The sequence below is a fragment of the Sturnira hondurensis genome, unplaced genomic scaffold, assembly GCF_014824575.4.
Source record: "Sturnira hondurensis isolate 20B ecotype Veracruz unplaced genomic scaffold, ASM1482457v3 Scaffold0007578, whole genome shotgun sequence".
Classification (NCBI taxonomy): domain Eukaryota; kingdom Metazoa; phylum Chordata; class Mammalia; order Chiroptera; family Phyllostomidae; genus Sturnira; species Sturnira hondurensis.
In genome coordinates, this window is record NW_028080209.1 from 2647757 (window position 1) to 2664179 (window position 16423).

The following is a 16423-nucleotide window of genomic DNA, read 5'->3' on the forward strand; positions in this document are numbered from 1 at the left end:
CATCTGCCCTGGTGCCCATCTGTCCCTTTGTGTAGCCTGGGGGTGAGGAGCGCCTGGCCGGGAAGAGGAGAGCTGTCTCCAAAGGCCTCTGAGCCTTCCCTGTGGAAGAGGAGCTGCTCTGGGGGAACAGTGGGACCCTAGGCTGAGGTTAGGGAAAAAGTTTAGGTCTGTGAAAAGGCAAGTGTTATAAATTGGTGTTTTCTGCAAATGGGAGTGAACTGACTGGGACAGACAGCAACTGCCCCATCTCGTTAAGGCCTTTAGCAAAGTCAGATGCGGGGGGGGGCGGGATCACACAGCCCTGCCTGCTGCTAACTCAAGGCTCTGTGCCTGGAGGAACTTTCAGGAAATACCTAGGACTTTCCCCACAGACGAACCCGCACGTGTGAACAAAGATGTGTGCAGAGCAGTGTCGTCATAGCATCATTTACCGTGAGAAAAGATGGGATTCTACGCGTGCTCAGCGTGGAGCCGGGTACATGAATTACTGTGAAGCCATACATGGGGTGAAACTGTGCCTCATCCATTTTAAAAAAAGGTTCCTTTCTTAATTTTTTCCATTTTTCCCTTTAATTATTTTATTGTTTATGCTATTACAGCTGTCCCAGTTTCCCCCTGTCCCCCCCCCAGCCTGCCCCTCTCCCACAGGCAGTCCCCCACGCCCATGGGTCGTGCATATGTGTGCTTTGATAACTTTTTTTAAGTTCTTTTCTGTAAAAAGAATTTCAAGGTGTATTATTAGACAGAACATGGAGTGCATCTGTCAGTGTGGGAGGCGGAGCTGTGTGTGTGGTGACACAGGGTTTGAACAGCCACAGGAGGACACTGGGGAGACCAGTCAGACTGTTTTCTCCCAGAGGGGAGATCTAGGGGCTGGGAGACAGTGAGGAAGGAGAGTTTCTCTGAATAAACTTTTGTACCTTTGGAATTTTGAATCATGTGGATGTTTTACCCATCAAAAAAGTAAGTGTAAGTGGCCTTGGCCAGTGTGGCTCAGTTGGGTAGAGCGTTGTCCATCCCATGGCTGAAGGGTTGCAGGTTCGATCCCCTGTCCTAGCACGTGCAGGACACAACGGATCGATGTTTCTCTTTCTCCCTTCCTCTCTAAAATCAATGAAAAATGTCATTGGGTGAGGATAAATAAATAAGTAAAATTATTTTTAAAAAACTTTAAAAATGAGTTTTACCGTGCTAGAGCATTACAGACAACAAAGGGGGTGTGAAAAGCAAACTAACCTTGTATTGAGCATCTGCTGTAAGCCAGGTCTTCAACCGGATGCTTTTTATGTGTGTGTTACTTTTGGTCCACACAGCCCTTTGTGCCCCCACTTTCATAGATCAAAGGCCAGGGCTTTGGGTGTTGAGAGTGCCGCTTGTCCACTGGGGAAGGAGGCAGCATGAGGCAGCCAGGGCCAAGGAAAGGGAGGTACCAGGCGGGTGGGCGGGCAGAGCAGACCTGCTGTGGGGCACGCCCTCCACCTGCTCCAGCGCTCAGCTGTCGGTTTCCCTTTGCTCCTGCTAAGCCGGGATGGAGTGGCATGTGCGCATTAGCAGGCAGTCATTTCAGTGGCTGGTGAACACCCTCCTGTGCTCCTCTGCTGGGTGTAAATGTGCTGCCTTTGCCTGCCAGCCACAGGCTGGCTGGAGAGTTGTTTTTCTGATTGTCAGGTCCTTACTTGCACTTAGAGAAAAGCTTCCAAGCCCTGGTACAAAAGGTCCTCTTTCCGTTTCTTTGGAAAAAGAGCAAGTGAATGAGCTCATTATCACTGCAGCCCAGAAAGGAGGGGGAAGGAAGAAGAGAAGGTGGCCTCCTCCTCACTGCACTGTCCTGCACTGTCTGGTCAAGTGTCCTGGGGTGGGGGGCATTGGTCTGGCTCAGGGCAGCCAAAGCCACACGGCTGTGCCACACAGGGGCAGTGCCGGAGACAGGAGATGTGTTGGTGAAACCAGAAAAGACACCAGCGTTTGGGCTGCCTGTCACTACCAACCCAATAAGCAATGACAGCGATGGAATCTTTATGGGCACTTTATTCAGATGGCCAGTGATCGGAGAAGATGGCGGGTTCACACCCTAACAGACCATCTTGTCTTTTCTTTCCAGGCCAGACATTTTATAACGGAGTAATAAACAATGTGCAGTGAGGGCTTTGAGATTCAGGGGCGATTAGGTGAAAGAAGCTGCAACATTCCTGTCCTGGGCACTTAGCTGTTCCCAGTGGCCAGAGGACGTCTTCTGTCTCTCCCTGGAACACAAAGGCCTGGATGGCCCCACTTGTCCCCAGGCGGTAATCTCTATCAGTGCCCCAGGAGGAGGGCTGTTTTCCCTGGAGTCAGGATGGGCCTTATCTGTAGTTTCTGAAACAAAAGCTTTAACATACACATTACTTACTAGGCTTATCATTTTTTACCTTAAATTAAAATTTTATGACTTTTGAGTCCCCTGTCTTTCGGATGGGTTGTCTGCTGTGGTCCAGAGAAGGACACGTGTCTGAGCCCTTCGGACCCCTGAGTGCAGAGCTCTGTCTGGGATTGCTGGCCTCCGGGGAGCGAAAGGTCCTCCAGTTTGGATTACGTACAATGCTTGTCTCAGCTCTGGAAATTGGCTCACGCCTCAGAGCTGGTGTCTCTGCAGTGTCAGTGACGGGCTGAGGGCTCATGATTTGGCACTGACCTGGGCACTTGGGGTCTTTCCTGTGGTGAAGCCAGCAAAGTCTCTGCTCTGATGGAACTAAAATGCTGGCATGAGCAGTGGGATGTTTCGGGTCTGGCCTGCTCTCACACCCTCTGCCCAGTCTCTGCCTGGGCTGGGAGAACTGGGAGGCGGGGAGGGGGAATATAGATGTACCTTGAAAGGGAGGCTCTTTGGAATTTCTAGCAGCGAAGCCCAGGTTGTTCCTGCTTACGCCCTTCAGGGCATGTCTTTAGACCCTACTGGGTAGGGGCCAGAGTGGGCCTTTCTCCATCTGAGTGGCAGAGAGTTCTGGTACCTTGCAGTTTGGTGCCAGACTCAGAATCATCCGGAGGAGCCCTGGAGGCCCGCCCAGGGCTCTAGGGTGAGCTGGCCACATGTAATCCGAGCCTGACAGCCTCTCCTTACTGCGTTTCAGATCGAGAAAATCATGAGCTCTATCGGAGAAGGGATTGACTTTTCTCAGGAGCAGCAGAAGATCTCAGGTATGGTACCAAGCAGCCGTCTTCCCCGCCGAACACAGGCCTGTGGCCCCTTCCTGGTCAGGTTTCCCTCTGACACGAGGGACAGACACTCAGGGTGAGAGGGGTCAGCCTCTGACCACGTCCAGCTCTTAGAGCTCAGGGTCTCGGCTGAATAACAGCCCATCTGGCTGTTATTTTTAGAGCCATGAGCCCTTTTACTTGCTGGAGGGCAATGTGTGCAGATCGGACCTCAGTCTGCTGAGGGAGAAACTGGTTTTTCAGTGAACAGTTGTCACTCATGATTCTTTTCATAAGTGTCGGCTGTCTCTGAATGGCTTCAATTGGAGCGCTTCTCAGTTTGGTCTCCCCAGCTTCCCAGGCAGCTCTGGCGCTAAGTCTTCAAGGGCACGCGGCTCTTGTTGGTCTAGTCTGTGTCAGAGGCAGGGGTTGGACGGTGGCCTCGCCTGTTAGCCCGCATCTCCCGAGGGGCCGATTTTGCTGTCCTGCTGTGTCTGTCTGTCCATTTTCCCGTTTACTGAGTCACTCGTCCTTTTCCCTTCAGATCACCACTACCTCAGGCTTTCCTTGCATTGCAAAGCCCTCGGGGCGAGGTCTGCCTCGCAGGAAATCTGGGACTAGGGAGGCCCTGCCTGCGCTGTTGTCCTTGACAATAGAACTGTGGCTATGGTGCGTTCTTAGGTCGGTGGCATTCTTAAAGTGCCTCTCGGAGTAGCTCCTATGCCCAGCCTGGTCTCTGCCCCTTACCAAGGAGGTGCCCCTCTGCACTGAAGGGGTAGGCTTCCCTGCTCCCTCTGGAGGCTTTGTCCAGGATTGACCCGTTAGCCCCAGGAACCTCTGGTTCCTCCATGGACCTCTGGCTCTGGCAGGAAGTCTGATGGGTGGGGGCAGGTGTGCACATCAGGAGGAAAGGGCCCCAGAGACCGTGGGCTTATGGAGAGAGTATAGGCTCTGGATCCTCAGTCCTGCGTTCAAACCCTGGTTCTAGACACATGTGTGTGTGTGTTGGACAAGGCACCTAACTCTCTGCGCCCCCAGTTCCCTACCTACAATGTTGGGGAGACCGCTCCTACCTTATCGGTTAGTGGGAATGACTAACACATATAAATACTTGAGCTAAGGAGTGTAGTAGCTGCGCCCATTTTTGTCTCTGAGGTCACTGCTAATGTGTGTCGAGACATAGAGATGAGACACCTGTGCCACTGGCTGGCTCCCAGCACCCACCCCACCCCCCGCAGTCTTGTGTCCCTGGGTTCTAGTAGGGAGGGCCTGGCCGGGATTGGTCCACCTTTGTCAGCCCTGGATTACAGTGGGGTCTGCAGCGGGAGCTCTCCTGGCCGAGAGTTTGTGGACCTGCTTCCAGGCAGCTGCTTACTCTCAGGAACACAATCTCATACTCTGTTGTAGTGTGCAGGCTTTGCTGAGAGTTAAGTGTTTGTAGGAAATAGAAGTTCAGGACTGAGCCCATCACTGTTGCCATTTTCACAGGTGTGCTTGGGGTGCAGCCAGGAGTGGGGTTGATAACAGTCAGTTCAGCTGAGGCCGAGTCTCGCTTCCCTGTACCCCGTGGTGGCAGAGGGGCTTGAATCACAGGTGCGTGATTGAGAGGTAGGGTTAGAAGCAGGCTTTCCTAAATCACGAGACATGGCAGCACCTCTGGAAAACACTCTTCTAAAAGAACCCTTCTCCTTGGAGGTGCTGGCATGGAGCTCTTTCTTGGTCCTGCTGGTTCTACAGCCAGTTCTGTCTCCTGTGAACCCATGCGAGTGGCAAGAGTTGGTTGGTCCTGCTATCCCCCTAGGTCTCTGGATCACGACACAGTCTCGTTTTAGTATTCATTGAGTCAAATTATCCTCCGTACCGCAGCTTAGGAAGTCAAGGGCAGGCAGACGAGGGTGGCTGTCTGAACAGATGGTGTGTCCACCCACGCTGCCGAGCCACAGTCGCTGTGTGTGCCCCACAGCCAGGCTGGGACACGTGGTGAGGGTGGGCTCAGCCTGCCCCATACTCTGCCTTCTAACGGTCAGGAGGGGCTTTTCCAGGACCTCAGGGAGCACCGGCCCTCAGCCCAGGCCAAGACAGAATCCTTGTTTATTTAGAGTGATTGCTGTTGGGGTGCAGATTGTCCTTGGGCTGCTTCTGGATCTAGAAGGGACCTGGCGTGGACTTGCCAGCCTGGCTGGGGGAGCGGGCTCCTCCAGCAGCCAGCTCTCAGCGAAGCATGGGATTGCCCCGCTGGACTTCGCCTCCTGTGTTTGTGGTACCCAGGGCAGTCTTCTTGGCCCAGAGGCACAGTCATTTCTTAAGTGGCAGGTAGGCTTGTGTCCTTGGGGCCGTGTCGTTCATTCCTCTGCCCCCTCTCTGGCTGTCCTGGAGCCCGTCAGCCAAAGCTGTCGGAGTGTCCCTCTCTCCGCTGCCTGAGAAGCTGTTTCAGCCGCCTGAGCTGGCGGTCAGGTCTCACTGTCCCTACCTTCATGCTGGCGGGTGTGTCGGCCAACGTCAGATGTTGGGAAATCTGCCATCTGCTCTGGTGCCAGTGCTGCTGTGTCCTCCCTCCGAGGCAGCAGCAGCATCTTCTGTTTCGATGTCCGATCCCTGATGTATTTTCCAGAGCGTGGAGGGGAGGAGGGTGAGGAGGGTGAAGGGGAGGGCCAGGCATTATGAGAGTGAGCAAGGGCTGTGGAGCCGGCAGCCGGCAGCCGGCAGCGTGGAGCCCCGGAGCCTTTAGACAAAGCACTCCGCTGCGTTGTGAGCACACACACCCTCTGGCAGCCGGGAGTTACAGGCAGGAATGAATCAGCGGCCAGGAGCACCTGACTTCATGGGCGGACAGGAGGCTGCTGCTTAGGTCCCTGGAGCCAACAGCCCTGCTCAAGGGCAGGGGATCTCAAGTAGCCCCGGACTCAGCAGCATCTGCTACAGCGTGCACCGGGAGGCCGCCAGGTCCTTGGCCACCATCTGCTCAGCTGAGAGGACAGGCAAGAAGGGGAGCCTGGGACCCTGGGACCCTGGGACCCTGGCGGGGTCCTAATAACCAAACCAGTGGCCTTGGCCTGCCAGTCGGGCAGAGATACCGGGAACCACAAAAGGACTTTGACCGCATCAAGAGTTCTCTGGAGGTGATGTTTTTATAGTTGGTTCTTCTTCCTTCCTTGCACCTCTTTCTCTCCCCATTTTCTTTTTCCTTCCATCTGCACTTGCCTGTGAGCACCAGAGAAGGTGGTGGGTAAGGCATTCAGCTCAGAGTGTCCAAGGTCTTCCAGGAAGGGCTGAACTTCTCTCCTCCCTCACCCCACCTCCCCTGCTCAGTCTGAGGAGCATAGCAAATAAAGGTCCTCCCTTCCCCGCTCGTCCTAGAGGAAGACGTCAGGATCCGGACAACCTGGGAAGATACTTGCTGTCTTTATCTCTCGGCCAAAGAGAGAACAGTGCAGCATGTGAATAGACTGAAGCTGACAGAGGACCACCTCCTTTTTCTCTTTTCTGCTGGATTTTGTCAAAAACCAGATCTGCCTGCCTGCCTTCCACCGGGGCAGGCAGGTGAGTCACAGGAAGAGCCCCCATCAGAGGAACATGAATGCCCGGGCCCTGCAAACCCACCCGGCCAGAGAAGGCAACCCTCCAGGCAGTGTCCCAGACTGGGAGACACCCTGCCTGCCGCTGGCACCTGGGCTCTAGCTGCAGACCCAGCTCCTGGCCCGCTGGCCACACAGCCCAGCAGAGTGTGATGTCGCCACCCCAGCAGCGCCACTCCGAACTGGGTGCCTGAGCCGCGGCCCGTGCACCCTGTCAGCTCGCTGCCTGAGACTCTGAGCACAAAGGGCCATGGTTTGCTTGTTCCGGGACTGCTGGGGGAAAACAAGTAAAAGTCTCTTTTCTCCCTGCCATGTTCACTGCTGCTTGGGTTGCATGTGCTGGGTCCCTGCGAGAGCTGGCGCTTCTCTCCCGGAGCCCTCCCAGTGTGCCTGTGTCCCAGAGCTGCATGGAGATGCGTGCACTCTCCCGACCCGTGTGTGCTGCAAGGTCGCAGGACTGGTCCCATACCCACAGCCCTAAGGGGCTTCCAGATGCACGGATGACACTCGCTCCCAGCCCCACTGGTGCTCAAAGGACCAGACTTTGTGAACTACCTCAGTGTGAATGCTGACAAGGAGCTGACCCAGAGACCGGTGGTGGTTGGCTTCCCCCGACCCCTGCCTGTCCCCGACTGGTGGGCAGAGGTCATGCATGCGCCCCACAGCCTGGAGCAGCTCGGCTGAGGGGCTGGCGGGCGAGTGGGCCAGCTGCCCGCTCGAGGTCGTGGGTGCGTGTGGCCCGGCAGTCTGCCCTCGGCCACACACAGAAGAGGAGCTGCAGGTCCTCCGTTCTCCCACTCTGGCCCTTTGTCCGTAGTTTGTCTGCTTCACGGTGATGACTATGATGTGGCAGTGCCATCTGTCTTCATCCGAGTGCCGCTGCTACCGCCTTAACAGTCTTTCCCTTTTCAAGCGTCTGCCGATTCCTCTCTCGTCAGGTTCACGGACGCTGGAGCAGAGCGTCGGGGAGTGGCTGGAGGCGGTGGGGCTGCAGCAGTATGAGAGCAAGTTGCTGCTGAATGGCTTTGACGATGTCCGCTTCCTGGTAAGTGCAGGCCTTCTGGGGGCGGGTGGTCCCTGGGGACTGCTTCTGCTGCGGCTCAAGCAGTGCAGAGAGGTGACTCACAGAGCCGGGACTGTCGTGGGCCTTCTTTCTAAACTCTGCCCCCTCCATTCTGCTGTACAGAGAACTCTTTGCAAGTCTGCATCCCAAGGAGGGTCCCTCCCCAGTCTCCCTCTCAAAGCTCCGGCCACATGTTGTGTGGTGCAACATCAGGCCTTCTCATTCCCAGTCAGACACCAGGAATTGGGGGGGACAGGACAGCCTGGTCCCTGTGGTGACTGCCCTGCCCCATCTTACTAGCTTGACACCAGAAATTTCTTCTGTTCTCCAAAACTTTGCTGTTAAGCAAGTCACCTGTCTGATAGAGAGGCCTCTTCTCTGCGTGGTGCCTGGGTGGCCACGGCAGCCTCGAGTGCCCCTCCACATACCCGTGGCCTGGCAGGTGGCCAGAGGAGAGGCTGGTTGTTTGAAGTGTTGGTTGCTTTTCTGAAGTATAATTTTCAACAAAGAAGAAGAAAAGTCTAGGTGTCTTTCCTCAGGCTCCTCGTGGAGTAGGGGCCTCCTCTGACAGTCTGAATGGTGCTGAGGACAGGGTGCCCACGGTGACGATCCCCTTCCAGGAAGCCCTCCCCAAAAGCCCTCCCCGAGACCCCTTCGTGGGCTGGGCCGGGGCAGCACAGCCCAGGCACAGCTGAGCCAAGGGCTGTGGCTTGCCGCAGAGGCAGCAACACTGGCGTCCCCTGGGCTGCGCTTAATAGTGATGCCAGTGAGAGCTGCCACTTCTGCACCTACTGTGCGCTAGGCACCCTGGGCACTGGTGTGCCTGTGTCAGCCCCTTGGATCCTTCCAGCAGCCTGAGATGTGCACTAGTATTGCTCTTTTCGTCTTCCAGACCCAGAGCGGTTAAACAGCTTGCTCACGTCACACCACCAGCAGTTGGCAGCGTGGGAACGTGCAGCAGGCACTCTGGGTCTGAGGCCACACTGTAACCACAGTCCCACACGGTGTCCTTCCTACGTGTGAGGATGTGGGGGGTGACAGTGTCACTATGTCCATGCTCTAAGTCACTGACTTTGTGTGTTGCCTCAGGAGCTTGGTTCTAGGTGAATTTAGCCAGCCTTCCCTGCCCCTGCCCCTCCTTGTTCCCCGGCAGGCCTGTCGCCTGCTCACACAGTTCCTGGGAGCACAGGCCTGACTTGGCATTGAGCTGCCTTTCCTCTCTGAAGCAGACCCCCTATCTCTGCCCTCCTTGCTCCGCCACCTTTTGAGGGGCAGTGGTCAGAGTCAGTCTTGGGCTCCTACCTCTGCTCTCACCTCTCCAGTGTGGTTCTCTGCAGGTTTCCCACCGACGAGGTGGCGTTTGTGCCTCCCAAACGCCCAGGGAGCTGGCCCAGGGATTCCGGGAGGGGCCCTGAGTAGGACAGCTCGCCCTGCCTGGGCCATCTGCATTTCCAGGGCAGGCTGTGAAGCCTGCAGCAAGCCACCCTTCCAAAGCCTACTGAAGGCCAGTTAGTTTTTTAGCTTTAAAAAATATTAGGTTTTAAAATAGCAATTTTTTAAAAAAGTTAAACTGAGTAGATTTATGATTCTTCAAACCTAACCCCTGACTCATCAATTTCCTTGGGAAAGGCCGACAAACCCAGAATGGGGTGGGGTTCAGCCAGGGGAGGGATGAGCGGCCCCTGGCACTGAGTGTAGCTGGGCCTCCCCTCTCTGCGCACACGCTTTCTTCAGACTGGCCATCAGACGGGCGGGGATGGTGGCCACAGACTTCCCACGTCCCCTGCCTGTGCTTCAGTGTCTTAGAGGCTGAGCTCTTCACTTCTCACTCCTCCTGCTAATTTGGGAACAGGCGAGGTCCCTGCCCTTGCCGGTGCTCCCAACAAGAGTAGCTGGGCAGGCATCTGGGGAAGGCTGGCCCTGGCCCAAACGTCCATTCAAGATGCAGAGCCTCTGTGAGAAAGGATCTGTTCTCATTCGGCAAGGGCCCTCGTTGAGGGAGGCCAGCAGCTCCATTTTTCTAGGACCCCTCCAGGGTCCTCCTGTGCCCCTGGGTACAAGCTGTTCTTCCTGCCCCTCTCGGTCTGCTGGGCGGCTGTCAGGCGCGGTCTGCACAAGGGTTGCTGATTGTACCTCTCCCTAGTGTGCTACCCCACATACTCAGAGTGGCCCGAGTAGCCATGCAGAGCATCCTGGGTAATTGCGTGTAAATTGCGAAGCGGGCTGTAAGTCTAATTAAGTTTTAGTGACCAGAAAGAAGGGGAGAAAACACCCAAGAAGGGGGCCATTTTTGCTTAGAAACATTGCATATGATATATCGTGTGTCACATTAGCTATGGTGCATCCCGTGTGGTTTGGTTTTCAGCGTCGCAGTCGTCTCCCTTGGTTCTGAAATGCCCCACAGACTCTTCCACAAGGTGTGCGAGTGGCCCCCAGAAAACCAGGCTCTAGATGTAGTGGGTCGTCTGGAAGCAGGGTGTTTCGTGGACTGGAGGTGCTGCTGCAGTTCCACGGCAGGTCCTTGCTGGCTTGTTGTGGGAATGCAGGGCATCTGTGGGGCTCAGGGCTCCCTCTGGGCGGAGGGGACTGTAACAGCATGGGGTCTACCGTATTTTGTCGTGTATAATGTGCAATTTTTTGCCCAAATTTTTGAGAGAAAAGTAAGGATGTGCATTATACGTGGATAGTACTGATTCTGTATCAGCCTTCTGTGATATGTAAATATTGTAAATTTCTTACCACTATATAACATTTCTTGTACCTTGTATCTGTTCTTGTGTTTTGCAATTATTTGTTACATGAAATTTCTTTTTTTTAAAAGATTTTATTTATTTATCTTTTAGAGGGGAAGGGAAGGAGAGAAGGAGAGAAATATCAATGTGTGGTTGCCTCTTGTGAGTCCCCTGCCAGGAACTGGCCTGCAACCCAGGCATGTGCCCTGACTGGGAATTGAACCGCGATCGTGTGGTTTGCAGGCCCGTGCTCAATCCACTGAGCTACACCAGCCAGAGCTGTTACATGAAATTTCTTATACCATAGTATGTTCAAAAATAAATGCTAAAATCCCTTTATAATACGAAAAACACAAATGTGTAAATATAAATAAATAAATAGTTGAATTTAAAAGTTAAAAGAACTTTTTCCTGAAAGTTTGGGCCAAAAACATGGGTGCATGTTATACAGGCAAAATACGGTAATCATCCCCTCTCTGCCTGAACCCCTTCCAGGTAATCTTTGCTGTGATTCTGTTTCAGTGAGGGGGGCTCGCCCCTTACCAAGTAGGAGCCTGTTTGTGTTTTTCAGCACACAGGCTGATTGATTTAGAGCATTCTTCATATGAAAGAAAAATGTGTTTCCTCGTGACTGCTATCTCATGGTCCCAGATGTACCTTCTAGGGACACACAGGTCACACTCAAGCCCCTTAGGAAACTGAGACCTCTGCCAGGCCCCCGGGTCCTGTTTTGTCTAAGCCCAGCACCCGCTTTCTCTTGGGCGCTTCCTGTGTGATGACTGAGCTAGACAAGCAAGCGCTGCAGCCGGAACGTTACTCACACTCTTGCCTGCCGGCAGAAAGGGCCGTTGATCGACAGGGGTCAGGCTCAGGGCAGTGGGGGCCGTCAGGTCCTCCCTAGGCTGACGTCGGTGGGCCAGCTCACCGCACTGGCTCATGCGTCACAGCCAGTTCCATTTTTCACCACAAATCTTGTCCGTAGGAAATGGGCTTTCTTAGGAAAAGGAGGAAGGTAATTGGTAGCTCCAAGCTACCAACGCTGGTGCAGGCCTCTGTGTCTGGGGACTCAGCCTGACCTCCCTTCATGGAAGTGTTAAGTAAGCGATGATGTCCCTAATGCTAGAATAGTGTGTGGACGTTAAAACTGTTTTCAAAGAATGTCTAATGTGAGAAGACGTTCACCTTGGAGTGTTGAGAAAGGAATGGGTGTTGTGTCTTGAAGAAATCAGACACAAAAATCCATATGCAACATGATCTGAATTTTCAGAAGAGGAAACTTCTCCTGGAGGATTACAGGTGGCTTCATCTTTGTTTTTAGAGTGTAATAGATTTCCTGCATTTCCTACAATGAATGTACCTGACATCAGAAAAGCAAATAATGTAGGTATCTTAAGGAAGTTGATGGTGCAGCTGAGAGCACTAGGCACATAAAACAATGAAAACAGCAGCCTGGCCAAGTGTCAGGTGAGGCCTGTGCCGCAGCAGCGCAGGGGGAAGAGAACCTATTTCCCCGAGTGTTTACCACATGCCAGGGGAGCTGGCCCACAGCCCTGGGGGGCTGTCAGCTGGGTCCCCTATGAGTACTGAGGCCAAGGGTGGGGGCACTGCCAGTAGGTGGCACAGCCAGGACGCCAGTCCAGATCTGTCCACTTTGAACCTCTGGTCACACTCGCTGTCCTGGGTGTTTGTTGAGGCTGTGGGACTTGGAAAGGTGCCGGGGATGGAAAGGCTGGTGAGAGGCCCGTGCTGTCTCTGTTGAGTACGGAGGCCAGCTGAGTGTAGGGAAGGCAGGAGAGGTGGGCTGGGCTGGGCTGGACAGCAAGGGGTCTCGACAGCCACACTGCAGGGGTGGGGGACCCTCTGGTTGTGCCCCTCACCAGGCAGAGACCCTTCAGAGCGGGCACGTGGCGGGTGGTCATGAGGAGAGGACAGGCAAGGGAAGGTGGAATGAGTCTGGCAGCAGGCTCAGGATGAGCTGGAAGCAGAGACTGAATGGGGACGCCTGTTGCCTCTCGCAGCCAGCGTCAGGGAGGCCTGGTGCCCGCCCACCGTCTATTGCTCCACAGGCTCCTGCTGCACTCGGATAGGCTCCCACTGTTTTCCTGCCGGTTTCTGAGACTGTGCCAGCCCGTCCCCACAGGTTGGAGGGAGGTAACAGCTGAAGAGGAGCAGCCCTGAGTTGAGAGGCATAAGTTTGGGGAGCAGGTCCTCCTTTTCTGGCTTCTAGAAAAGCCAAAAGCTTTCCAGCCAGGCCCCCAGACCCCTGAGCTTTCCTTCCTGCTCCTAATCCCCCGGTTAACACCTCGCTCCTCAGTCCTGGAAGCCGCGTCGTGTGCCATGGGGCAGCGTGTGCCCCGGCCGCCCTGCTCTGGCTTCCTGAGCCACGTCTTGCCCTCCGCCGACGTCCTGTCCTTTGCTTTCTTCCNTTAGCCTTTGCTTTCCCCCCCCCCCCCCCCCCCGCAAGCTTTCAAGGGGAGGTGCTACCCGAACTGCAGTCCTGGTGCCTCCCTGTCTGGGCATCCTGCCCCCCAGCCTGCCCCGCTTCTCTCCACACGGAGCTCAGGCGATCCAGGGCGACTGTGGACAGTCTGGGCCCTGGCGGGAGATTCTCCTCAGCTTCAGTGTTGGAGGGTTTGGAGGGTCAGCTTTGACCGGAATGGAATACTTTCAGGATGGATCCTGCCTCCTGGACTAACTCGATTCTGTGGTCACTTAGGAACTTCACTCCTTGATGCCCCCCAGGGTTGGTGCGCACCAGCTGCTTTCCCATCTCTGCTGGGCCCTTTGACCTTGAGACGCAGTCCTGTGCACTGTGCTCTCTCGTTCTCCTGCTCTTTCTCTGCCTGACCACCTGGTGTTATTCAGAGTGACAACAGCTGCAATTATTCAGGAGTCCAGCTTTCTTTGCCCCTGGTAAGCGCTCTGGCCTTCTTCTGCCCCCTTTATAGTGGAGGGACATTGGGGCAGCATTCTCGTGTCTGTTGATGTAACTAACTGCGCTTTAAGATGGGATTGGGCTGGCAAATAGACCCTGTTACGTAGTTCTCGACTGCTGACATCTCCGCGTGACCAGCAGCAGAAGGTCCTGCCCTGGCATCTCAGGCTTGCAGGTTCATTTAGTGAACGAACCCAGAGGGCAGGGCAGTGGGGCCCATGTGTCTCTGTAAAACCACAGGCCTCCTAACACACCAAGTGTCATTTATGACCCAGGGGTTCAAGGGCATCCCTCAAGCCCATCTGTGGACTTCTGGGGTCCACAGACACCACATTCAGGGTCCTGGGATTAAGTCATTTCCCCAAGGTTGCTCCTCAAGCAGAATCCTGGGCCCAGAGTGGCATCCTCCCCTCCCGCCCCAGTCCCCACACCTCCCTTCCCACACAGGGCAGCCTGGCGTTGAGCCAGTGGGCTTGGTTAGTGTGTCTCTGGCAGGTGCCAGCCCGAGGCAGGCACACAATTCCATCTACCCTCTGTGTGCTGGCGCCATTCTACCAAAGGCTGGAAACAGAGCTGTGAGGGGTCAGACCCCAGTGAGCTGCGGGCACTGGCTTGGAGCCCTTGTAGACCCACAGCTGCCACCACCGCAGCTCACCACTCTCGGGAAGCTGCAGGGCCAAGGGCAGCCTGCTGAGGCCATTGTTCAGCAAACTGGTGGGAAAGCAGGAAAGAAAGCTCAAGGTGCCCCGTGCCCCCTTACTCTCAAAGAGAACTGCACCAGGAGTCAGGAGACATGGGTTTCCCTCCAGGTGCCCCTGTGCTATTCGGGGCAGGCTGCTCAGCCTCCTTGTTCCTCCCTGCTCCACGGGATCTCATGTGACTGCCCACTGCGTGGGGCATGAGGTCCAAAGGAGATGCACATCACCTACAGTGACACATGGCAGCACCCAGCACTGATTGGGACAGTGTAAGGGTGCGAGGCGAAGGGCGGCGTCTTCCTGGCATTGAGGGCAGGCCCCAGCCTCTCCCTGCAGACAGGAGGTACCAGCTTTGTCCTCGGCTCCAGGAGGTAAAACCACTTTGGTCGGTGTTGGGATCAAGCCTTTAACCCAGACTGACTTGGGCTCAGCTAGTCTACGCTGCTGATTTGGAGGCGAATATGGCACCTGGACCTCAGAAAGGCAGATGTGTGGGGGGCAGTAGACGTATAGACAGAGGCCATGCCTGGTACAGAGAGAATGGGAATGCCAGGTCCCTGCCTTCAGGGACAAGGGTCATAAGGGGCATCACCTCCAGAGAACCGGGAAGAGTTTCCCTAACACCTTGAGGGCCCGTCTCGTGAAGATGACAGACAGGGCAGGGACCCATGACATTTTTGCTTCATCCTCATCTCTGGAAGCAGTTGCTCTCTGTAACTATTAGGTTCTCTCTCCATGTGAGGACAGGGCCGGGGTGGGGTAAGAGATCCTTGGCAGAGTAGGGGGTGTGGGTCAAGGCTGAGCTGCTTGAGGGTGGTGAGCTTTTTAAAGGGGCAGCCATGAGCAGGGGGTTGCTGTCAGTTTGGAAAGTTCTGTGACAAAGGCAGGGAGGGGGGGATGACACAGTGGGGGGGTGCTGGCAGGGCAGTGGAGAACAGGTGAGCGCAAGAAGGGCCGTCGAGCCCCTGGGCCCTGCTGGCGGGCAGAGCTCAGCACAGGGAATTCCTTGCTGAACCCTGCGAGGCGGCTCCGTTCATTCCTATGTACAAGGTTCTGACCTCGTACCCACCTTGAGCAGCAAAGTTGGGGTTTGAACCCAGTTCTGATTTATACTCCTTTGTACCACAGCTGCCTCGCGTAGCGCTGCCCCACAGAAAGCTCTCAGCCCCTGGATGTGGGGTGCTTCAGGAAGCATGGCTTCTACAGTACTTTCCATCATTAAAATTTGGGGGCCACAGCAGTAGCAGCAGAGCCCTGCCACTGTCCCTCTCCCTCCGTGCCCCCTCGTGCCCAGGACTCCCTGGCCCGCAGGCTGTGGTCTGCCCTAGGAGATGAGTACGCTCACCCCTCTCCCGCCAGGCCCACCCTGGGGGCATGTGTGGTCAGGGCAACCCCAACCTCAGAAGGCAGTGCTGGCTTGCACCAGCGTCCTGTTTAGTGACCACCTGATGACTGTGCCCAGGACAGCTCTGTCACTGTGGCCAGTAGTATGTCTCGGGGACTGCAAATGCTGCCTGCAGTGGACGAAGCCAAGGTGGCCAGGGGCGGGTTGAACTCTGGGATGCCTGTGTCCCACAGAGTGTGTGCTCACGGCAGCTTTTGTACAGGGCAGGTCAGTGCAGGGTGTGCGCGCCTCGGCGTCCTAGTATGTGACAAAGGCAGGCCCAAAACAGTGTGTGCTACAATCCCAGTTTTGCTAAAACCTTTTAAAAATAGCTTAGAAAAAATACAACAAAATGGTAGATGTAATCCCAGTCATTTTTTTAACCTTTTTAAAAAAGATTTTATTTATTTATCTTTAGAGGGGAAGGGAAGGAGAGAAGGAGAGAAGTATCAATGTATGGTTGCCTCTCGTGAGTCCCCCGCTGGGAACTGGCCTGCAACCGGGGCAAGTGCCCTGACTGGGAATCTAACTGCGATCCTCTGGTTCTCAGGCCCGCACTCCAGTCTTTTAAAAATATATTAATTTACCTAAAAAATATACCAACTGTTGTTGTTTTCTCCCAGAGGTGATGGATTTAGGGGTGGCTTTTACATTTTTCTCTGTGCTTTATTTTCAAATTTTTCTACTCAGAAAAAAAGTTTTGTGTTTTAATGTGGGGAAGAGATAGAGGCAGGACCCGGTGGAAACCCCCAGCAACCTCCACCTCCCGCCGAGCCAGCCCTGCTCTGGAAAGCTGCGTGAGCTCCTCAGCGTGGCCCCGGAGGAGGCCGGTGTGACTGCGCCCAGCCCTCCTGCTCTGGCTGCT

The 16423-nt window shown here is 55.0% G+C and overlaps 1 protein-coding gene across 8 annotated transcripts in view; it reads left to right on the top strand.

Annotated features, from left to right (window-relative positions):
* The window catches only part of ANKS1A (ankyrin repeat and sterile alpha motif domain containing 1A), a 188540-nt gene that overhangs the window by 152790 nt on the left and 19327 nt on the right, over nt 1-16423 (top strand). For 7 of the 8 annotated variants that reach the window (XM_037052813.1, XM_037052812.1, XM_037052814.1 and 4 more), the window contains 2 exons: nt 3108-3174; nt 7685-7791. In XM_037052813.1, coding sequence (XP_036908708.1) covers nt 3108-3174; nt 7685-7791 — 174 coding nt within the window. Of the gene's footprint in view, nt 1-3107; nt 3175-5859; nt 7792-16423 lie in introns of those variants that run through there. The other variant, XM_037052819.1, reaches the window with a different exon arrangement.